The sequence below is a fragment of the Oryzias latipes genome, chromosome 23, assembly GCF_002234675.1.
Source record: "Oryzias latipes chromosome 23, ASM223467v1".
In the NCBI taxonomy this organism is placed as follows: Eukaryota; Metazoa; Chordata; class Actinopteri; order Beloniformes; family Adrianichthyidae; genus Oryzias; species Oryzias latipes.
The window spans coordinates 10,068,668-10,093,038 of NC_019881.2; the positions used below are offsets into that span (position 1 = coordinate 10,068,668).

The 24,371-nt window shown below is 41.8% G+C and overlaps 1 protein-coding gene across 9 annotated transcripts in view; it reads right to left on the reverse strand.

Annotated features, from left to right (window-relative positions):
- osbpl8 (oxysterol binding protein like 8) overlaps window positions 1–24,371 on the reverse strand; it is a 101,426-nt gene that overhangs the window by 23,838 nt on the left and 53,217 nt on the right. For 6 of the 9 annotated variants that reach the window (XM_023952609.1, XM_023952607.1, XM_023952604.1 and 3 more), the window contains 7 exons: window positions 4,960–5,033; window positions 4,490–4,570; window positions 4,138–4,239; window positions 3,845–4,048; window positions 1,277–1,361; window positions 335–500; window positions 34–250 (listed from right to left, as the gene is read on the reverse strand). In XM_023952609.1, coding sequence (XP_023808377.1) covers window positions 34–250; window positions 335–500; window positions 1,277–1,361; window positions 3,845–4,048; window positions 4,138–4,239; window positions 4,490–4,570; window positions 4,960–5,033 — 929 coding nt within the window. Of the gene's footprint in view, window positions 1–33; window positions 251–334; window positions 501–1,276; window positions 1,362–3,844; window positions 4,049–4,137; window positions 4,240–4,489; window positions 4,571–4,959; window positions 5,034–12,763; window positions 13,020–18,027; window positions 18,316–24,371 lie in introns of those variants that run through there. The other 3 variants (XM_023952610.1, XM_023952613.1, XM_023952612.1) reach the window with 2 other exon arrangements.

The window sequence follows — 24,371 nt, forward strand, 5'->3', positions numbered from 1 at the left end:
CCTCTACAGGTGGAACAAAGCAGTAAGCAGTACCTCCCCCAGCTCCTCGTGGGACTGCTCCTGGTAGAGGGTTTCCAGCAGATGCTCATTTGCATCCAAGTCGATGTAAGAGTCATCCTGACGCTCTGAAGTGTCACTGTCGCTCTCTTCCAAGCCCTCGGGGTCAGACTCCTCGTGGTCCGGCTCCCCCTCTCGGTCTGACTTGTCGGAGTAAAGGTCTGGGTCTTTCAGGTGGTCACTGTCATTGAACCTGATGAAGGCACAGAGGATGAAGAGAGTTCAAAGAGATTTTCCACTGACTCACCTCATGGTGGCAGTGTACCACAGCTCTCACTGGAAACCATGGAGGTTGTGGGCTCTGAGGAGGCTGTAGAAGTTAATGGAGTGCTCTCCGCTGGTGGATACCGCACTCATGTCCTCCTTCCCCTCACGGATCATGGTCCTCTTCAGTAGGCTGGAGCACTTCAGGGCCAGCTCTAAGGCATCCATCCAGCACCGCCCTGGAATCAAAGCGGTAAAGCATTGATCCTGTAAGGTGACCGACACCACCAAACTGAGCAAAACATGGAAGGTTAATGGAAGATGTCAGGCAGGGGCTCTGCTCGACTGTTTTCAGTAACCATGGATAGAGACAGAGGAGCTCCTAAATGTACACCAAGAAGAAACAAGAAAGTCCCATTTTTTTCATAATTTTTCAAAAGCATTAAAAAAAACCCCAAAGGATTAAAGCCTTGACTCCATCCATCTGTTTATTTGTTCCGCTTTATCTGCCTACAGCAGGAAACGGTCAGAGTGTGTTAGCTTCACTGTGAAAGGTTCTTGAAGACGTTCTTGGCTTTCTTTACATTCTCTGTACAGACTGTCCAGGAAAGGGAGCCTGAAGAGTTGCTGTAAAACATGCACACACACACTACACTACACACTACACGACCACAGCAGATACTCCTACTGGAGGTCCAGACTTCAGCAGCCCTCCCACATTCCCATCACCTTCAGTCCTGTGGACTTTAGCAGAACACCACCTCGTTCCTTTTTGGTGGACTGACTAGATCGTTTTTTGGCTCCTAAATAATCAATTATCTCCTTTGCTTTGGTGATATGAAGGAGCAGCATCCAGTAAGTGCCTCTCCCCATCCTCATGACGCAGACTCTTCTCCAGAAATGAGCCTCACCACCGCCTTAAACTGGAGTTCTTCTTCAAAAATTGGAGTAACTGCTCTAAAGACATGTTCAGCTAAAGGAGTGATGTCTGTGGGAACCGAAGCAAGCGTCTCACCGTCAGACTCTGAGGCAGCTCTGAAGATGAGGTGGCTGCTGGGTAACGGTTGTGTGATTGAGCCCACTGCTTCCCCTTTAGGACCCTGAAGACATTACAGAGCAAAGAAAAAATCAAAAACCCACCATTGAGTCCACCAATTTTTCCTTTGAGAGTTTAAACAAAATATCAGAAAATATATCTAGACTTTTTTATATATTAATCTTTAATCAAATAATGTATGCAGTACAGACCAAAAGTCAAGAGAATGCCAAGAGTGTGCAAAGCAGTAATCAAAGCAAAAGGTGGCTACTATGAAGAAACCTAGAATATGACATATTTGCAGTAGTTTAACACTTTTTTGTTATGTATATAATTCCACATGTGTTAATACATAGTTTTGATGCCTTCAGTGTGAATCTACAATTTTTATAGTCAAGAAAATAAAGAAAACTCTTTTGAATGAGAAGGTGTGTCCAAACTTTTGGTCTGTACTGTATATTAATTATTTTAATGTCTCTTTGTACTGTTTGATAACCTAAGAAATAATATTAATGTGGAACTTAAAAAACAAAACAATGATATTTTTCCATTTAAGCAACTATGCACAAGCTCACATTTGCATATTCATGGCAGAGAAAGCAGCAAGACATAATGGAGGCCTTCTCAAAAACACTTGTAACAACGAAGATGAACCTCCGGCTCAAGTGGACATTTAAGGAGGACTGAGTGGTACACATCTGCTGCTAAAAGGCTGCATGGATGAATCCTATTCACTCTCTGTGCTGCATTTTGAAGAGCTACCTTTTAAATTATCCAGTCAATGCCAACATCTGCTTCATTGTTCTCATAGAAGGGAACAAAGGATAATATTAAATGGACACCATCTGTTTGAATTATTTAGTTCCTTTTTTCACATTTAGCTGTGTGCAGAAACAACTGTTCTGCTTATCATAACCAATGACATTCGATAGACTTTTTCCATGCAACAGCAGCCATGTATGAAAGAAGATCTCCTCCATAGCATTCTAAACAAAGTAAATGAACAGCTTTGCAAGAGAGAGGAAGTCATGCAATCATACTTATTCTGGTTTTAAAATGGAGCTAAAATGAATTTCACTTTAGGAAAGCAGAGTTTGATCTGTAATGTTCAGCATAGGAACATTTAAACTCCAAGAGATACAGTAGAAAGTAAAAAATAATCCAGCAAATCATTTTGTTTGATTTTTAAAGTTTCTTTTGTATAACCAACAAACAAAAAAGAATTCTGTTATACTTCTTTGAGCAGCTCTTCTCTCCTCCACTGGTTACCTGTTATAATGTCACCTGTTTGAACTGGTTTTCCATATAAAAGACACCTGTCCACACCCTTAAACAGTCAGACTGAAACATCTCCACCATGACCAAATAGCTCTCAAAGGACACCAGGGACAAGATTTTCCCCCTTAACCAGACTGGGAGGAACCAATCAGCAATAAGAAAGCAGTTTGATGAGATGAAATAAACTGTTGGGGCATCAATTAGAAAATGAAAGATCAAAAAAAAAAAAAAAAAGTACGATGATCACAGACAATCTTTCTCCGCCTGGAGTTCCATGAAAGATCTCACATAGTGGGTTCAAATGACCAGAACTACACAGAAGAACTGGTTCGTGACCTGAAGACAGCTGGGACCACAGTAACAAAGGTTACTATAGTGACACATGACATAATCATGGAATCTAATCCTGCAGTTCTCCAAGGGTTCCCATGTTTAAGCCAGGACATGTCTAACCCAGAACATTAAAAGTCTGGTTTCCAGTAACAGCCCCAAAACATCACATCTCTTGAGAAGATCTGCATGGAGGAATAGACCAAAATAGCAGCTACAATGCAGACCTGCTGAAAACTGACAGGAAACCTTTGACCTCTGGCAATGAAACTTGGGTTACATTACAAACCATTAAAGTAAACTTTTGTTATTGACCAAACACAGATTTTTGATCTTTTTTTATGAATAAATTATTTTAAAAAAGAACAGAAAAAAAACTCAAACAATGTGATTTCCTGGATTCTTTTTTCCATTCTGTCTCTCATAATTTGTGTTTCTAAGGTGAACATTACAGACCAAAGCAAATTCTTGTTGGAGGTTGGAGGTTGCAGGTTGTTTTGACCCAACAATTCTGTAAGACCTCATTCAGTTTTTCCTTTTTGTGAATCATTTCAATCCTCACTGGTTTAGCTCTGCGTAATTTCTCAGATTCTTTTAAATACTTTAAACTGTTTTCACCCAAAGAATGTTAGAATGTACTGTAACGCTAAAAACCATATCCAGGTGTTTTTGTATATTTAGCTGAAATCAGGAAAAGATAATTTTAGAGAGAAAGATAGCAAAGAAGCAAATCATTAGACAAATAAACTTTATCATTCAAACATATTTCTAACATTCATATTCTGTTTGAATCAAAATCTTTTGTCGCTCAGCAAAAGTAAACTGTGGTTTCATAAAACACATTTTTTCTTAGTAAATTCTTAATTTTTTTTATTCATTCTTTTAAAAGTCTACATGTCAAAACCCCCCTTTCTGGTGGTCAAAGTGGCTCGTTCTGACCTTCACGGCCCAGATGGATTGCTCCAGTGGGTGGAAGAGCTTAAAGCAGAAGCCGTCCTTCTTGGAGGGCCGCTCGATCAGCTCGCAGGCGTTCAGCAGCACCGTCCCCACCCACTGACCGTTTTTGTGGGTTTTATAGATGAGAAGGACACCGGGTTTCAGCACGCACCACAACTTGGTCCAAGACTTCAGAGTGCCCCGGATCTGCAGACAGAGCTCAAGTGCTTCACAAAGGAGCTTCATCCAAAGACCATGGTTTGGTGAAGTGTGATGGACCCAGCGGACCTACCCACCTTCAGCCAGTCGGCCATGACGATGACAGAGGGATCTGTGATGGTGCTCAGAAGCTCTTTGGTGGCTCTCTTTTTTTCTTCCCTGTAGTTCTTCTTTTGCACCTGCACGCAGCACAAGGTGGTGGTGGTTGGGGGGGTCATGCAAAAGATCTGATGATCTGATCAAACTCCAGAATCACTACAACGCCTTCTGAGGCCTGGTTAGCATTTCTAAAAATACTTGACGTAAAACCATCAACAGGCTACAGTGATCCACGTAAGTGACAGCACAAGTATTTTTAACGTCTCATTAATCCTGACTGCGGTTTAGCATCCGGATAGAAATGAGCTAAGCAGCTTTAAGCTCCGTTACCTTGAGGGACTCCTTTTTGGTGAGCTTTCCTCCAGATCCCGGCACATCCTTGTCTGAGCCATTGTACAGCTTTGTTTCAGACTTCCAGCCGAGAAAAAAGAAGAGTTCAAAGTTGGACTCTGCTCACCTTTGATAACATCAGTCTTTGACACCTGCAACATTTCTACAATCTCTTAATCTGATTATATTCACTTGAATAAAGCTGCTTGTTCCTCTGCAGAGAAGGTCTCTGCCAGAGCCTTGTTCTCTCCAATATCATCACTGTTACAATTTTCTGGCTCAAAAACTTTTCATTATTGAAAAGATGAGGACCACCGATGTTTCAGGTAAACCCTTAAGGATTAAAAACGTCTGTGCTGCGATTCGGGGGAGCTGAACGCCTACATTTGACACTTCAGAGACACTAGATGTGGACTTTGACAGATCAACCTTGAGTGCACTGAATAAGAGAGAGGGTGGAGAAATCCAACCTTGCTCTTGGAGATGGAATTTGAGTCTTCCTTCAAAGGCAGAGGCAAGAGGTCCTCCTTCCCTCTCTCGAAACCTGCAAACACAGAACCCCCCTGTGAGGATGTGGCACTGCTGAGGTCATCATGAACATGAGAACTGCTGAGCTTCAGATGATGAGTCACACCGCGTAGCAAATAGTCTGTAAAAATAACAATATTCAAGTACTAATTTTTGATTTATGTTTACTTCTTTCATAAGTGACCATGGTATAAGCAGGTAAATTTATGACGAGGTGTCTATTATCAGAAATTAATGGGTTTTGCAGAAGCAACCGAACGGTTCCGCAAAACCTCTATCACATTCTCGTTACACACTGTGCATAGGGACATACGGTAGTATTGTGAAGGGAACTGAAAAACTGCATATACAGCTTAATACCATATTCACAGTACAGTATAAGGAATGAAGGAAGGTTCCAGTCTCTTCCCTGAGCACACTGCTTCTCCAAACACTCCTGTCTGCTGGTGCCTCGGCAACAAATCCACTAGTGAGATCTTCTCGCTGCTAAAATGTTGGTGGTTTCAGAGGAATTGGAAGAGATAAAAAAGAACAGCAGCTCAGCCATGAAGATATCTGATCATTGACTGTATCTGAGAATTGGACTGAGTGACTCCTCCCCCCCTAGCATTCCAAATGGGAAGTACCTCCTGGTTCCAAAAAGCCAAAATCAGAAAATAAACAGCTGTTACTCAGTGAATCTATTGGTCAGAAGATGATTCACGTTGATCATGTTGATGTTGAAGATTTACGGTATGTCAAAAAGCCCGTGTTATTTAGGTGTCACTGCGACATTATTAACATTGACATCAAAGGATTAACCACGGTGGCACTGATGTTCAAATCAAATGAAAAAAAAAATCCCTCAATGCATCATAAAGATCCCAACAATTATGTTGCAGAAAACTAATGTAATTGGTAACACTTTATATTAAGATTCCTTAACAAGCTTTGTTAATGCATTAACAAGCATTAAAATTTTTAGGGTGTTAGTAAGACATTTATTGGTACAGTAAGTTTAATAAGGTTTATTAAATTACTTAGTTATCACATTTACAAGCATTTCTATTAGGATGATTACAAGATGCTGATGATACATTTATTGGGTTTATAGATACCTAACAAATTTGTCAGTGTTAATAAACGTAATAAGATTTATGAACAACCTTTGTTAACAAATTAAGAAGTATTATTTTTTGGGGTTCTAGTAAGACATTTATAAGCATTATAGATGCCTCACACAAGCCTAAGTGTTAATAAGCTTTATATGTTTTATTAACTAACTCAACAAATGAATAGGCATTATGTGTAAGGTGCTAGTACGATATTTATTAGCATTATAGATGTCTTGCAAATACCTGAAAGTGTTAATAGGATTCTTTAACATCTAAAGTTAGACCATTGAAGACAAATGTCCATATTACTAAACTGCTTATAAGCTTAACAAATGTATTAATTAACTTTGTAAACAGTTTATTAAATATTTTGCAGTACCTCATCTAAAGTGTGAAATGCTCCTCAACGGAGCTTGTGTGACTGGATTGGTATAAGTTTGAAGGTTATCGTGTGTGTGTGTGGATTTGTGCGTGTGTGTGTGTGGGGGGGTGGGGGTGGGGTGTCATGGATGTGAGTTTGGTGTTCACAGGTTTGACTGGTCTGCTCAGATTCTGAACTCAATCTCCACAGAATCAGAGAAAGGACTGCAAACAAGACCGTCAGGTCCAACATCAGAGTCCGAGCTCCAGCAGAAGCTGCAGTAACACCAGACACTCTGGGGGTTATGAATGTGATGCTACATGCAGGTAAAGGCTGAGCACAGAGATCTGGGAACCTGTTCTAGTTAAGACTACTAACTGTTCTACAAGAAATCCCTCAGAACAACCAAAAAAGAAAAAAAAACTAAAATAAAATCCTAAAAAGTTTCTCACATGAACACAAACAACAAAGTAACAAAAAACAAGATACAATGAGCAGAAAAACAGGATTGTAGAGCAAATAAAACACAAAAAAAAACGTTTTATCCACAGGAATCTGTGGGAATTTGGGCTATACAAATAAAATTGAATTGAATTCAACACAGCAAATGCAACTGCCTCCTAGAAACTGGAATGAGTGACGCCTGCAGGATGACAGCTGTTGTGTGAGCGGACACTCATATGGACCGCGTGCAGGTGCTGTGTTCGAGCTGTCTCTGGACGGTCAAGTTCTATTTGGTTCAGTTCGCTCAACTGATTAAAAAGGAAAAATATATATATACTAGTAACCAAAATCATCTGATTTATTGTAGAAGATAGAAACTCCACAAAAATCAAGAATAAATGGATTTTTTATATTGCATTTTAGTCCCATTTTGCCCATAAAATAGAGCTAAATTACAATAACTTTATTTTAACAGTGTCAGTCAAGAGATCAGAATGAAAAATCTTGGTGTGTACTCTCTATTGAGCATGAGGATTTGTGAAGAGAATGGTCTTCCTGGAAGATGGAAAAGACCTCCAGCAGAGCCAGACCGTGAAGGAATAAGTGGGAATGATGGGGAAGTGAATCCAACAGCCAATCACGCAACAGCTGCTCAGATGCATGTAGGGTTATTATGTCATCCAAAGTAAAGAAGAAGGTTTTCACTTTCTGTCTAATTACTGAGATCCAACCGGACGATTCCCTTCTGAGATCTCAGTGGCTGTGGGAGATTTAATGAGCCAGAGTCAGTAAATATTTGATGGCTTCTGTCTGTAAAGCACAGGCCGTGTCAGCTGGGGGGAGGAAGAAGCCGCTGCAGATGTTGATTTCTACACAGAAGCCGGTCAGACGAGGCCCATGCTTTCCTTTGTTTTAGTAAAAAAGCTGTCCGCCAGCATTGGCTAATGGCTGCATTTTTCATTGAACAGCTTTTTATGGGCCCCGATTCCTTCTTTGTAGAAGCTTCCTCTAAAACATGTTTTGTAGCTGATGAACCCCCCCCCCCCCCTCAAGTCAAACCTGCAGAAACTCCAATAAAAGATCCTCGGATGAAGACAAAAGACACGCCAGAGCCTTGGAAGAACCGTCCTCTGGTTTAATGCCGTCCCACAGCATTAAACCATTTTTACCCTGAAGGCATCTCTTTGTGTTAGGCAAAACTATCAAGCATTAAAAAAAAAGAAAAATATTCCACTTAAATGAAATTAGTTAATGGTTGTTCAGGCTGTAAACACGACAAAACTACCTAAACCAACCCATCAACGCAATTTCTTACAAAACATTATCAATTATGTTGGCTGACTAATGACTGACATTTAAACTGTTGTCTATTGTAATAACACCAAGTCATTTCTACGTAAAGAAAGAACTGTAAATTCCGCTTTGGGATTTCTCAAAACCAAAGTAGAAATGAGCAAAAAGAAGAAGACAATGTGGTTTGAAAAGACTAAATTATCTCAATCAAGTCGAAACTTCAGTTTAGAGAAAGAAAAAGGAAACATCATGCAGATTTCTTCATGCTGTGTGAGGTAATGCGAGTGTTGAATTAATTGTGTGTTTTTGGGCGTGGTAACTGTAGTTAAAGTCCCACCTTAGTCTCACATAGATCCTCTACTGATCTGTTTTCAAAGCATTACCATTAGTCTTTAAATCATGATTATGTCGTTTTTAGCCAAAATTATAAAACCTGTGTCAGCAGTAGTTCATGAGGAATTTACGTCTGAGTTGTGGGACTGTTAGCACGGAGTAACCGGCACTCATTTCCCATCAGGCCCCATTTACACTATCTCCCGCTAGCTTACAGCCCCTCACACCACCAAAATAACATTAGAGGGGCAACAAAAGCATAGAGCAATATCAGAGCTATCAAGCTGTACAGTTTAGATCCAGATTCCAGCTCAGACGAGGAAAACAAAGACGTTCATGGATTTATTTGCCTGCAGGTGGATGCATCAGAATGGTGCAGAGCAGGGAGGATGTGGCCCACCAATTGTAGCTTCCACATCACTACAAACTTTTTTAAACAGCATTTTATAGTCTGCCCCTGATTCACAGCGAATAAAGAAATACTCAGAAATGCAATTTTAAGCTTAATTTTCTTAAGATGTGTCCTAAATCATAAGAAAACTGCCAATTTCATCAGAATGGATCTTTAAAAAAGACTTCTGCCGGTGAGCGAAACAGTGATTTACAGGTAGGTTCTAACAACTCAGCCCAATAATTCCATTTATGCTGTATTCCTGACCTGCAAACAGACTTTTCTCTGGTGATGAGGATGAAGAAGGCGTTCTATGCCATAGGTGGGCTGACGGCCTACTCCTGTAGCTGATGGTAAGCTGTAGCCGTCTTTTTACAGTTTACTGGTTTTAAGCCTGCTTTAATACGCTTTTTCTGGACACATTTTAACATGTTTATACACGACAAATAAACGAGCCAGTTATCTTTTTTTTTTTCCAAGGAATGCCGTTTCCCTTGAGGCTTTCAATATTTGTTTTTATTTTTTTGTTGGCTTTTTTGTTTCTTAAGGATGTGCAGCACATCTGTAGGTTTTCAGCAGCAGAAACCTCTAACTTAAGGCTGCTTTGATTCTGTACGTGGTTGTCTGATGGTACAACCGCAGAGGAACCTTTTGTTACGTGATGCTGCAAGGCTTTGTTCACTGTTCGTTCTAGTTTTTGTTAAGAACAACTGCACACCTCTCTATCTTGGCCTGAATTTCTTGATATCTGAAGCTAAAATGAGCATTTCTGCTTCACTGCTGTGAGACAGGTCCTTCAGTGTTCCTACGTAAATGTTATGGTGACATGACAGGAACCTTTGAAATCACTCAAGGATCCATCCGAGGGTCTTCGTTAGACAGCACACTGTCGCCGTTAAAACTAAAGCTAAAGCTTCCTTCTACAGGTTGTCTTTTCCTAGCTGGAAAATGCAGGTACAGTGGACACCTGGAGAAATCAGACAAATGAATTCACGTTTGTCCGACTGTGTGCCATAGACAGTTAACAAACCAGGTGGCTTTACTTTTAATTGTGTTTGTGATATTTTTGGAGATAAATCTGTCAAGAACTGGGCCTGAGGACACACTGCTGGTCCTGCCCATTTTCTCCAGAGTCAGGGATTGTTTCAGTGTCAATGTGAGGTTAACAACACACAGTCCTGCTTTCCTAAGGACTAATTAAATTCATGTGTTTGTGTCACACTGCAGACTGACCCATGATGATCTGAAAGGATCAGAAACGGGATAAGTCCTATGCTGAAGCACAGCAAAAGTGCAAAGAAAACAGAAAAACACATTCCAGTGTTGTCAAAAAATATAATGTAATAGCATCATATTATGTCTGTATTTATATATAAAATTGATAAAGTGAAGATGTTCGTGTTCACCGAAGCTGCACGAATGAGATGATATTGGTAGAAACCAACAACTCACCCCAGCCTTTTCAAGGTTCAGGAGGTGAAAGAGACTCACACAAGCTCACGCTCCACATCATGATGCAGGATTTTGTGGGAAATATGGGGCTGCCATGGCAACAGGAGAGCCAAGAACTGCAAACATCATGAAGGAAAAAGCTCAGCTTGATGTAGGAGGAGCTGTTGTGAAGATGAAGGAAACGGTGAGATGACACCACGCTCTTCTTCATAGCTTTAATCAGCAGAGTAATGAAAAAGCTGGGAGTTGGTCTGATGACGCTGCTCAAGAGCAGGTCCAATCGGGTTTGTGTATCTGACACTTGTCTGGCTGTAACACCATGTCATGCTGACCTCGCTCATTTCATTAGGAACCACAAGACCGCAGCTTCAGCCTCTCTAATCGCCTCAGCAAAGGCTCCAGTGTCGCTTTAGCAAAATATTCTGCCTTGTGCTCGCTCCGTGGGACACATCTTCATTTCATACTCAAAACTAAAAAGCTGAGATTTATTAGGAGAAAGCATCTCATCTGTGTCTCGAGGTTTCCCTCTGCTTCTGAGTCACAGTTCTATCTGTGATATTTCTGTAGGATGAAGAAAATGTTCCGTCAGGATCAACACCTTCAACATTTAGAGTCCCACACCAGCACAAACTGCAGGAGCATTCCCATGACTCCTATTACTATCACTCTAACTTTCAAAATAAAACAAAGCAAGCAGAAGTTGCTGTACATTCCCTTCACTAAAGAGATAAAACAAAGCAAACCATAAACTAAAGGGTTCTGTGACTACTATGGTGTGCTGTCACTGTTTCACCTCCTCAGGTTTGACACAAAAACAGTTTTATTTATATACTGGTATTTTTCAAATCTCCTGTTGGAGCAGCACAGAAAAAATATCAAATATACACCATCAATTCATTTGAACACTACTGTTCCTCACTGTTGGTGAAGGTTTGAATCTTCTCTGTGAAGGACATCAATCATGTTTGCACTTTGAAGCACACAAACTCCTTGATGCAGGTTTGTGTCAGACTTCTCAGAATTCACAAGATGACCTCAGTATGAGAAATCAAAGCTACCCTGAAAAATGTCAGTCAAATCTTGATTTTTACCTAAAAGCTTCTTTAAATCATAACTTTTGATGCACAGGGAAACAAAATGGAGGCAGAGAGGAGAAGCCTGCAGACCACGCACACATTTTAAGATCCACTCCAATGAAAATTGTGTTTTTGGTGTTTTTAACATGATCTTGTAGCATTGTTCTGATCATGGAGCACGTATATAAAGAGAATAAAGCTTGAAATTGCATTTCCGAGTATTTCTTTATTCAAATTGTTGTGAATCAGGAGCAGATGACAAAATACAGTTTAAAAAGCCTGTAGTTGTGACGTAGAGAATTCGCTGGATGGCAATAAGCCAAGATGGAAAGAAGAATTTCAGATCAAATGTAGAATTTTTTAACAAGTAAAGTCAGTCCAAAGAACCAGAAGACCTTTTCCATAATAACATTGTTCATGTTGGGAGTAAAACTGCATTAAATAACACATTAAAACGGGTGACTGGAACAAAAGGAGGAGGACGGAGGCACACCTGATGCTGAGCTAAAGCTCTGAGGCTTGAACTTTGTTTAGTGCCCCCAACACAAAGGGGGTTAATAGAAGTTAAAAATAGTCATGACCAGAGGTGGAGCAGGGGACCAGCTCAGCAGAGGAGCAGATGCAGGTACGTGACCTTTCAGAAGATCAGCAGTCCACAAATGAGCATTGCGCTGATTTAATCCCTAATGTTCTGCACATTCAGAGCACTTAGAAAATGACAGAAATCCTTCTGCATCACTGAGGCAGAGGGAATATGCAAAAGCTGCAGGTTCAGGTGCTGAACAGTGTGACAGCTGGTCCACTCTTCCCCCAACAGCAGTTTCTGATGGACCCTTAAACTTTCTTCACCTTATAAAACAAGTCGTGCTGGAGAAGAAGCTAAAGTTCTGTAACATTTCCCACCCTTCCAATTACACCGACTATGCGACGCCCGAACCCGGTTCTCCAGGTTTTTATCCAGATCTGTGAAGCAACAAGCAGCTGTGGTCCTGAGCAAAGGACAAGTCTGTTTGATGCCGCTTTCAAAATAACCCATTCACACTGCCATGGTCACCTGGTTCTACTTTAAACATCTGTGTTGACATGAACATTTTCTTTAATAATCTGCAATACCAAATTCAAGCTCTGAAATCTAAAAATCTGCTAAAATGTTCCCTCCGAGTCCTTGTGAGGAAGCAGCTGAGTGTGAGACCTGCAGCAGGAACTACCACACATCCGGAAGTCCCAGAGGGAAGAGGAGGAGGACGCTAACTACACCTCACGGATCCGTACCTGTCTGGTTGAAGGCTGCTCTGCACCCACCTGGCAGGGAGATGGGCGACAGCTCGTTATAGCCCCCGAAGGAGGCATTGCGGATGAGCTTGCGTCCATCCGGATGCGGAGGTCGAACCGACGCCGTCCCGCCGCACGTGGAGAAGCGGCGACGGCATAGCAGGCCCTCCTCCCTCATCATCGCTGGGCCGCTGGGAGCTCCCTCGGTGGGTGAGGAGGAGCGGAGGTGGGGGGCAGCGGGGAAAACTGGATGTAGTCAGGAGTCAGTCGGATCCAGCTCGCTTAGCTGGAGCGCCAGTGACAACAACAAGAATACAGACATGGAGCTTAAAGTGAAGCAGCAGTGTTTCTCCGCATTCGACCAAGGACTCCCTCCCTACTCAAACGCTCTCCGCTCTGTGACAGAGAGAGAGCAAGTACTTCATAGCCAATAAGCGGAGCCATGCCTCCTCCCCTCCTCTGCATGGGAGGGGAGCTGGGTCTAGCTTGGAGAGAAGCCCTTCTGTTCCACTTCACATCTCACTCTGAAGCTCGTGGTTTCACTGCTTCCCAGCTCCCATTGCGAACGTGGCATTTCAATCATGCATTTTGTTTGAATCGTTTTGTTTGGATCTACTGAGGGCCGTGGACAGATAAAACCATCAGGATCATCCTCATCTCAGATCACTCATTAGGAGTCTTTGGCAGTGAAAGCCGTTAAAGGCAACTATCAAAACCTCCTGAATCGATCTGACCCTTGAACCAGGAGTCACTTTTATATCTGCAAACAAACAAACCAGATCACTAAATCCCAAAGCTTTCTTCTTTGAAATTTAACATTTAAAGGGTCTATATCATGCTTTTCTTCAGCCTTTCAGAGTGAACTATATCCATATATATTAGAATCAAAATCAAAATTACTTTATTGATCCCACATGTGGGAAATTTGTGTGTTACCATAGCAGCTTGTTATCATAAAAGTAAAATAGAATATAATAAAAACAAGTAAATGTAAACAAATAAGGTGGTATAATAATTTAATTGAGCAATATATGATCATATATTACCTTTGACACACTAAAGAATAGGGCTGGGTTGATAAAATCGATTGATTTAAATATCTGAATCAATCCGAGCTTAATAAATTAATAATTGTTCCAGTGACCTAACACATAACGGCAGCAAAGCCAAAGTCTGCTAGCTTGATGCTAATGTATATGGAATTTCCCATAGGACGGCTAATGCTAACTCTTGTTTGACCTAAACATAGATTGCTGATTAAATGAACAGCTTATATACTCACAGGCAGGAAATTTCCAAACTCTTTTAAGGAAACACTTTTTTTTAAAGTAAGCATTTGTGTTCGAATCTTCTGGAATAAAGTCAAGTGTAATGCTATAGCCACCTAGTGACCAAACTGAAAAGCCCTCCAGGAGAGGCAGAATTGTAAAATCGTAAATCGAATTTATTCTGGAAATTATTGGTAATACCCAGCCCTAGTAAAGAACTATTTGTTTCATGAAATATTAGTTATTTTCACAGCTCATTTTCCTACCAGTAAGTAAGACGACTCGATAATGACGTCATCCTCGGCAGCATGACAGTTTCACACACGAAAACAAACAACATCCGAACTTTTGCAAAGATGAATGTGCTTTTTTTTAAACTTCTGATTAAAATCTTTTTTTTTTTTTCTTTTTTCTGTTTACTTTCTTAAACAAAAATTACAAATAACAGAAAATATTTAACAGAGAGAGAGAGAGAGAGAGAGGTGTGTAAACAAATACACATTAGCTAGCAGAAGATGCATAACCCCTTAGTGCAATAGTAAAATCTGTCCAACACAAAAGGCCTTCTGCTCTTTTTTGTTTGCTCAGTTTTGGACAGGACAAGTTTTAAAAAAAACGTTTTTTTGGACAGGCAGTACAGATTCAGAACACGACATTCCCCTGTTCCCCTGTAAACATCAGACTTCTGTCTTAGCAGGAGTCTCAGGAAAACAGCTGCAGCAGACGGCACGCTATTCTTAGTAAAGATTATAAAAATTTGAAGCCAATAGTCAATACCTCCAGAAATGCACACTTAAAATGTTTCTGTATGAAGAATATCATCTATTGTTCCTGCAGCAGCCAACACAAAAACACACAACAGCAGCACTGTTAAGGACAGAAGGACTCATGTTTTTACGGCCCTAAAAAAAACATCTTTATCAGATTCTAATCTGAAAAATAATGTGAGAAACAGGAGGGGTAAAAATGCCATTTTCTTGTGCCATTTCTCTGTGTTGATAGTAGCTGAGAATTTTAGGCGACATGAAGGGCCGGGCTGGCTGGACTTTGAACCATGATTCTCTGGAGACTTAAAGAAAAGTGTTTTCTGTGATCCAACAAGAATCTCCTCAATCTGACAGAAGACTGCCTTTTTTTTTTAGAGAAACGATGCGGTGAAACTCTGTCCTTTCACAGACTGGAAGAATCCTATGCTACCCACTGCAGCAAAGCATGGTGAGCAGATGCTAAGGGCCAGAAGAAGGCGTGCACCGACGCACATGAAGGACACTGGAAGAAAGAAGTGGATGTAAGCAGCAATGACTTAGCCTTGACTTTATCCGATCGTCTGTAATTCATCATTCTTCTGCATCTTATCTGCTGACAGCTTGATGGAAGGTACTTCAGGATTTTATGCATGTACTTTACTGCATCTGCAAAGCATGAGGCTTCAGCAGAATGCCTAAAGTTTTGTTGCAGAGCTAACACTACTATTGATTAACCTGCATCTCCGCCGCTCTGACTCCGGCGGGCGACAATTAAGGACATTAATTAGCTGTTTCTCACACTCATCTCCCAAATCTCATTCAAAAGGGCCCATTTCTGCTGCACCAATGTCCTTTTAAAGAGAAGTCATGCATTTTCTAAAGATAGTTATGATCTTGGTCATTCGTCAAGTTATTTCCTGTCAGATGAGGGCTGGCGCTGAACTTTTGCTCTTTTGTAAAGACTCTCTGCTGCTCCGTCGTGAAAGAGGGCTGCTGTGAGGGCAGAATGATTTAATCTTAAGAAAATTGTCTTTGTAAAAAGCACAATAAGCGAGAAAATCCGCTCAGATCTTAGATTATCACCAAACTGTTGGAGTTTGAAGACTTTCTTAGACTTCATTGTGCTGACGGTAACATTTGTGCTTTCTCCATCAGTCATCCTTCTCACTGACTAAAAACTAAATTTCTTCTCATTCTGACAGAATTGACATGCAATGGATGATGCTGAGACTTCAATGTAAAGAAGCAGACACCGACTACATTTACAGCCACATTTATATATCATTATCTTGATCTATAGTTCTGATAAAAACACATTAACGCAAGGATTCAATAATTTCATTTAGAAGGGTGGTATTCCTGTCAGAGGGAGTACAGGACATGTTGATTTCAACCTAAATGGTCCAGCATGTGAAAAAACTCTTTACTATGACCAGCATCAGAAGAAGCACAAGACTGCTCTCTGTGACAGACATTAAGCTCCAAAATAAAAAGGACGTAAACTCGATCTCAATGTTGATATATTAATACCTGATCAGTTTAAAGGCTGTGACCCTTAGCCACTACATACATTTTGCACGGATGAAAATTTGTCATAAGTTAATATGCGTGGAAAAAGTGAGATCTTTAGAAGATGGGTCTTCACGTGAAATTTTCACAGATGTATCACGAATGAAATGCGTTAAAACAATGGAAGAAGTACAATAAACAACGCACCTAGATCAACGTTAAAAGCCAAATCTGCCATATACGTGATATAAAAGTTATACATCGGTGGTACCTGCGTGAAAAGTCCGTTAGACATATGTGGAGCGGTCGTGGAAAGCCACAAATTTGCGTATACATCTCAGAAAAATCACGCACAATTGCGTAAGATTTACATAACAATGTAAAACCTACGTAAATTCAACAAAAAAAAGCATCATTCTCAGCCAACCGGAAATTGGACAGCTCAAAACCGAATTCACGTATGCACACATAAGGTGGCGGTGGTGCAGCAGTAGGGCGGTCGATCTCTGATTGGAAGATTGCAAGTTCGATTCCCGCCTTGCCTGCCTATGTTGTCAAAGTATCTTTGGGCAAGACATTGAACCCCACCTTGACTCTGATGGAAGGTTGGCACCAGCGGAGCCGCCAAAAGTGTGTGAATGGGACTGAGACTGTAAAGCGCTTTGTGCCGTCGAGGAAGGTAGAAAAGTGCTTTACAAGTATAAGTATGAAAGCAGGGCCTTTACTTTTAGAATTGTTTAACATATTTGCTTAAATCCTTAGCAAAAAGTATTAATTTTAAGTGTAATAAAGTATACTTAGGCTACACTCAAAAGTGAAACAGTGTACTTAAAGCTTACTTTATATTGTAAGCATAAAATGTTTCCATTTAGCCTAAAGTAGTATACGTTAGTATACTTCCTATACTACATGTACAGGCTCTAGTAGACTTACTATACTTGTACTCAAGTATACTTAATACAATTAACTTCAACTGTAGTACATTTTGCTGAAGGAACATGTCAATAAAAAACAGTGTGCATTAAATCTGTGACATCATCATGACATTATCCACCAGATTTTCTTTAGAAACCTGTCATCTGGACCCTTTCTGCAGTTGCAACACAAAGTACTGCTTTAGCGGAGCTTCGTGGAGACAAAGGTAGAAGAAGCATTTTCTGTTAAACATTATTGAATACATTTTTTTAAGTTCTTTTGCTGCAACAGTGGTTCACTCCTCAAACTCTAACATGCTAGCTGAAACTCTGTTCCTCCAAGTAGTGGATTCAAGTCAAACTGGAACCATAACTGGGAGATAGCGTGAATAATTGTGAGGCCTCAGAATTGTTGTGAAAACAGTCTGCATGATTTCCTGCACACAGACTCATTCCCACCAAAACACAGCATTTTGTAAATGAATCATTTTAGAGTTCTGATGGTTTTTTCAGAAGCTTCAGCATTTGTTGATATACTGGTATTGATGTTTCTCCACGGCTAGAACATGACAGCAGGTCACATGAAAGCAAACGTTGTCTTACATAAAAGCTGCAGGAAAGCATGTAAGCCTGTGATTAGCTTTAAAACAAAGAGGCTTTTTCAACAGAAGCTTATGGGCGTCTCCCGCTGTAAACCTTCATGAAAAAAAAACCTCAGGGTCGTTTTCAGTCCAAATCTAAAGTTTCCTTCTGTCCTCAAGAGTTCAAATCACACACACACACACAAAAAAAAGAGACAAAACACAAATTTGCACAAACAAGCCACCAAGTGACGAGAAACTTCTAGATCCTGGTACCTTGCTTTCCAAAGGGAAAATGCTTCCAGAGACGAGTCCAAACATTAAACACAGACTTTGGTTTAACCTCCAGTATCATGTCAGGATTATCTCTGGTTCACAGCAAAATCAAGTCAAGTCCTTCCAGCTGCCGGACGTCCGGGAAGGTTCAACGAAGTTCTTCATCATCTGCCTCTGTTAGGGTCTGCTCCGGGTCTCTTTACTCTCTGATTGGTATCAGACAGTCACTATTATGGCTCAGGAGACGGGACACCGACTGTCAGCCACTGGCGATGGATAAGACCAACCGGCTGCCGGTGAGCTCCGTCTAGCAAGGAATAATCCCTGCAGCTCATGCTAAATCCACGCTGACCTCACCTGTGGTGCACTTTTCTTTTTTCACTTTCTCTTCTCAGGAATGCACTCATCCTCTGCAGGACAGAGACTCCAGCTTCTTGGCTTTTGCTCTGTTCTCAACTGCTATGAAAACGTCAGAAACCTGTACCCAATGATTAACAGATTCCGTATGTAAACAGAGAAGATCCTCAAACACATCAGCAATATAGAAATAAAATGTCAGCGGCCTCGTCTCCAGTGTCCTCACAAACACCAGCCGATCCCAGTGGAGCTGTAATCTGATTATTTCCAACCTTTCTAACAGTGTTTACATTCACACAGTCACAGCTCACTTCAGCCGTAAACAACGGGCAGGCAAAAACAAATACAGGGTATCGTATTTATCATATTTACGTTGCGTTTTTTTTTTAATATTTCATAGCTATACTCAGAAGCGACCTCTTTGAGATTTTTTTAAAACAAAAATAGGCGTGTTTGTTATTTTCCCAATAACAACTAGTACCCTTTAGCGCGGTGGTTCTCTAACCGGAGTCACCGGGTGTGACAATGCTGGAGGGGGGTTACGTTTGGACATGAGAATTTTTTTAGTGGTGGAACATAAATTGCGCTTTGAGACGGCATATCTGGGGGTCTTACGTCACTTCCTACCTAACCGTGACATTTGAAGATGTAATTATTGTTGTCAATGGCGGTTTTAACCTCTTAAAAGAACAGCAATGCCGCCCAGACGTTGGCGCAATTCGGACATGCAATCAGTTTGGATTGGATACCTACACCTGCCTTTCTCTGCAACTGTCATCAGATTTGTTGAAAAATGGAGAAATGCATGTGTAGTGGGATAGGTGTGTGTGTGTGGGGGGGGGGGGATTTTCCTCCTCCAAAGAGAAAAACTTTTTTTTTTTACTTGTCCTGCCCAACAGATCAGAGCTGAGTTCCTCTTGTATTGGACAGATTTTATTGTTACAATTGGGGTTTATGGATCTTCAGACAGACTGAGTGTATATTTGTATAAACCCCTTTTGAATTTGAGGCTAAGCTTTATTTATGAAAATTATATTTGTATGCATTCCTTGTTGGACCGGACGGAAAAAAGAAACAAAGAGGGGAGAAAGAAACAGAATGGGATGTCAAAGATGGGGGATAATAGGTTAAAACATAAAAGTGTTGTAACTAAATTAGATTACACAACTTAGTTCACACAGCAACAAAAAAAAATATATATATATATATATATATATATATATATATATATATATATATATATATATATATATATATATATTCTGCCGGCCCCGGCAGAGACCCGACCCGACCCGACCCAACCCAAGGCGCACCAGGCCTATACAAAATGCCCCGACCGCTCGAGACGTACGCCGGCGCCCAGACGACAGGCACGCCACTGCCCGGGAGTCCTGAGCCCCCACCCGCCCCCAACCCCAGAGGCAGGCTGGCACAGCCCATGGTCAGGCCACACTGCACACACTGCCCGCCAGCCCAGCAAGGTCAAGAGGGGAAGAGGGGAAGCGGCGGAAACCGACCGCCCGAGCGGGAAGGTGGACGCATGAACCAGCGGAGGCCCCAAACCTTGCCAGGGGACGGTGAGCCTGAGGACCAGGCTCTAGTTGCTGTAAGCAACAATTGAAAAGATGGGGTGTCCCGGCATGCCCAAGAGAGGGACCCCACCCGCCCCAGGGGATGCCGTCCAGCCCGCTCAGATGTTGTATATTCCCTCCCTACACGGAAAAAGGAGCAGCAAGATCAGGGACGCAGGAGCCCCCACAGCGCCACCAACATCCCGGCAGCAGACGCTGGCCCATCCTACTCAGCGTGGGAGGCAGGGGACAGGGAACAACCTGACCATCCCCCTCTCGTTGTGTGTGTATGTGTGTGTTTTAAAAGGTGCAGTCAAAATTGGTGGACAGAGGTGATACAGACTCCTCCATTCTACAACAGCATAACCTGATCACCCAAGCGTGTCCACCACAGGGCCCTACATGAGTGTATTTGTGCACGTTGGTGCTTAGTGTGTGGTGTATGTTCTAGGGAGGGTGCAATCAAAATATCAAAATTGGTGGATGCTTCCACAGCAAACAAAGCTTGATTGGAGGGGGGGGGGTCTATTTAACCTTATTTATTTATTTCTTAAAATGTTTTTTTGTTTTTTCCCTTTTTTCCCCCTTTGACTGATTCACATTTGTCTCTTGTTTATTTATCTATTTATTTATTTCTTTTAGCCCCCCCCCCCACTATCAACTCCCACGCTTCCTGGTGAAGTGTTATGTGTAAAGAGGGAGACTTGTCATGCTTTACAATACATGGTATTGTTGTATCCCTGACCCCAAACCCCCACCCGAGCACGAGGTACCAGGCCCGCCGCGCAGTGTGGCAAAGGCACCGCAGAGTGCACCAGCCCCTCATCACCAGCCCCCGAAGACCACACAACCAGGGAGGAGCAGTTCTAGACACCACCCCCAGGGCCGTCGAACAGAGCCCCAGCCCCAGGCAACCGGGTCCCCAATGGGAGCTCTGGTTCCCAGGCGCCTGAACCCCGGACCCATCAGACCAGGAAAGGTTCAACACATGTATAAAGGCTGTTATGGGTGTGGAGAGGGAGCATCCACTCTTAGAGCAGAAGGCTGTGGGCATTCTGCTTCCATTCTAGGTCCTATCTTTGTGAGATTAGCTCTCTGCTTTTCAGCTAAATACACCGTCATTCAGAAGCAGCACCTGCAGTATGGAAGGTAACAATTAAAAAAAAACTGACTAAATGATCTCATGAACCCAGACATGGAAAAGTGTTTACAGATACTTTTGTTGATTTTGTCAAAATAAAGAAACTTGATCTCTCAACGTCATCTGTATCTTCCTTGTATTATAGACTTAATATACAGTTGAAGCTTTAATGCAGCGATGAGGTTAAAAACTTGACTTCAGGCTGCCAACACGTGATGGGAGCATCTAGTTTATCTAAACATTTTTGGACAAGCATGGAGCATCAAATTTGACGCGCGCCAAAAGAGGCAGTAGACACGAATTTGATGTGTAATTAGTGTTCGGTGTGAACGCTGCATTACACTGGACTTGGCGATTTGTTAATAAACATCAGAATTTTCATAACCCTTGTGCTATCCTAGGCACTTTAACATTGGGAGTTGGGTCATATAGACCCACTAGACAGTGCGCTAAACCTTTTTTCTTCAATGATTTGTGATCTTCACTGGTGTTCATGGATTACATGAAATCTTTCCACCTTTATCCTCCTTTGTCATGGTAGGAATTAGAGCCCTGCGCTGGACTATTTTCTTCATCCCGCTCCCGCCCGCCCGCGGCCGCAACGTATGCGTTACATTCTCGCCCGCTCCCGCAATATGCATGTCCACTCCCGCCCACACCTGCAAAACTCATAGAATTTAGTCCCGCACAGTAATAGAGATGCATTGATTTTGTATCGTCTCCCGTCCCGCAGGCAAAAAACACGTATTTGTATTGATATTATTAGAGAGATTCATGTCCTCCTCCAGTCTCATCTTTTGATGCATTCCTCTTTTGTATAATGTGCAACTTAATGATAAAATATATTTTCCCAAATCCTGTTCGGATTGTGCGTGTGTGTGCGTGTGTGCGCGCGCAGACAGACGGCCTGAAGCGCACTCTTAGTAAGAGGCGGGGCGGGGCGTTGCGCACCCCCAACACCAGGTTAGATGACAGAGGCCATGGGCGTCTCTACCTGGTGCCTTGACAGAGCTTCAGTACATAAGAATCCAACAGCCGCACAGCCTAACGTAGTCCGCTAATATTTATTCATGAGATATTCATGGCAGCACTGATCCCGCGGGTTTTTTTTTTTGCCGCCCGCTCCCGCCTGCAGCACAATTCAAACCGCCCAATCCCGCGAGATTTGGGTTGGGTCCCACGGGACCCGGCGGGACCCAATCCCAATGCAGCCCTCTAGTAGGAATAACACGTCAATGCAAGTGTGGGGTCATCTAAGATAGCACGAGGGTTAAAAGTGCGACTTACTGACTGTAAGACTTCATTATTTTTTATGTTTTCTTTAACATGCATTCTTTGGCCACTGCGAATTATACTCCAGAGAATACGGTAATCACTTCTATGAATGCATTCGTAATATTCATTATTGTAGAGCAGGGGTGCTCTTTACGGCAATCGCGATCAATGGACGTGGGTAGATCACGGGACATCAAAAATAAACATAATAAGAAAAATGTATTGTTAAAAAAATATGTCAGTAAATAATAATCCTCACTGTGAAGTGCGCATTTAATTGACATGCAGAATGGCTAATTGAACATCCTCTGAGACATCCGTCTCAGCACACGCGTGTTTAACTACACTGAGTGCACATTCATTCTGCCAGCCTCGCTGAGCGCCGGAACCCCAGGTGGAGGACAAATCTGGCCTGCAGGAGCTTTTATTGAGGCCCAGGCGGCCCGCCTGACTCCTTGACTGGAAGAGAGACAGAGACGCCCCGTCTGACCCAGCCGTCTTTTCACGTCACCTGCTGCCAGGTCCAGAGATCCCGTCCAGGGGGTCCAAGACCACGCACCCATGCAGCAATGTCCTCCAAGTGTTTGCGCGTCTTGAGCTTTGCTTACGGACCCCGGGCCGCCTTTCGCTCATGTTAAGCCACGCTTTAGAAATTTCATGTCCAATTCTTGTATTATGTGCATTTATGATTCCGGTAAACATTAATTCAATTTACAAATTTGCAAATTTGAACCATGAAAATATTGGTCTGCCTCTCAAATACCAAAAGAGCGCAATAAGGAAGCTGATCTCTGGATTTCATTTAATATTGAATACACAAAGTGGAAATTTCAACAGCTAATTTAGTTTAAAGTTTAATTCTGACTATCAAACATTTCTCAGAGATGGGTGTTTTGGGGTACATTTTTCAAAAGAAAGGATCAGTTCATTTTGTGTGTTTGAAGAGACCATTAGCAGCAGAGTCGAAGAGACCTACAGGGGTAGAAGGATGACCAGTCATGTGTGAAGAGTGGCATCCTGGACTCAGATTTCACACCTGTTGCAGTCCAGTGTAAATGTGCAGAACAAGACTTCCTGATGAACACCCCGGTCCACACCAACGGACCAAACAGAGCTGGAATATTAAGCCAGCCGCTCATTTTTCACAGCTCAGCTGTCTGTTTGCAGCTCCCACGGATACTCATATCTTAACATATACATATATCATATCTTAACATTTACACTGTGTTCCAAGAGCAATAAGTATTAATTTAATCTTCCACAACTGACATGGTAAAGCCACAGCTGACCTCTTCTACACTGTCTACCCCAAAGGCCGGTTTCTATGTCCTCGATCAGACGGACATAGGGCCAACAGCCTTGTCTCCTTCTCTGGGCGTTCTTGGAAAATCAAAGAGTCACACTGGAATTTGAAATTATGAATCACCCGAGTGGTAAAGCACACTCTCTGACAGGATATGTGCATGGACCAAGAAGCTCATTCATATGTGACAGGTGTCTGAAATCCAGTTTGGGTGGATTTCTTACCGGCCACAACCGAGTAGGAAACAGAAATTCGTACTTCACCCTTCAGAAAAATCAAGACACTGGTGTTTTTTTGGCATAGAGAAACCACAAACATCAAGAGGAAAATACTATATTTTTTTCCAAAATGAAATACAGTAGTTCACAACTTTTAACAGAGGTTCATGTGACTTCCTTTCAAAATATAAGACACCCTTTGTCACATAGGATAATCCGAATTCAGTAAACGTAGTACTAGGTACCTTACAGTGATTAAAAATAACCAAAACACATAGTTTATTTTACCATTTTGATTACATCTAAGTAAAAAAAAGTGTCCAACTATCCAATAATTAAACCAGAGCTAATTACGTTACCTCTACCTTATTTTTTGAACCACAAGGTGGACTTAAAATCCTTAAATTTGTTTGAAAAAATATAAAAACTGCCTTATAGTCTGGTGCACTTTGATTCTGGTTGTGTTCAGTTTCCTCCAA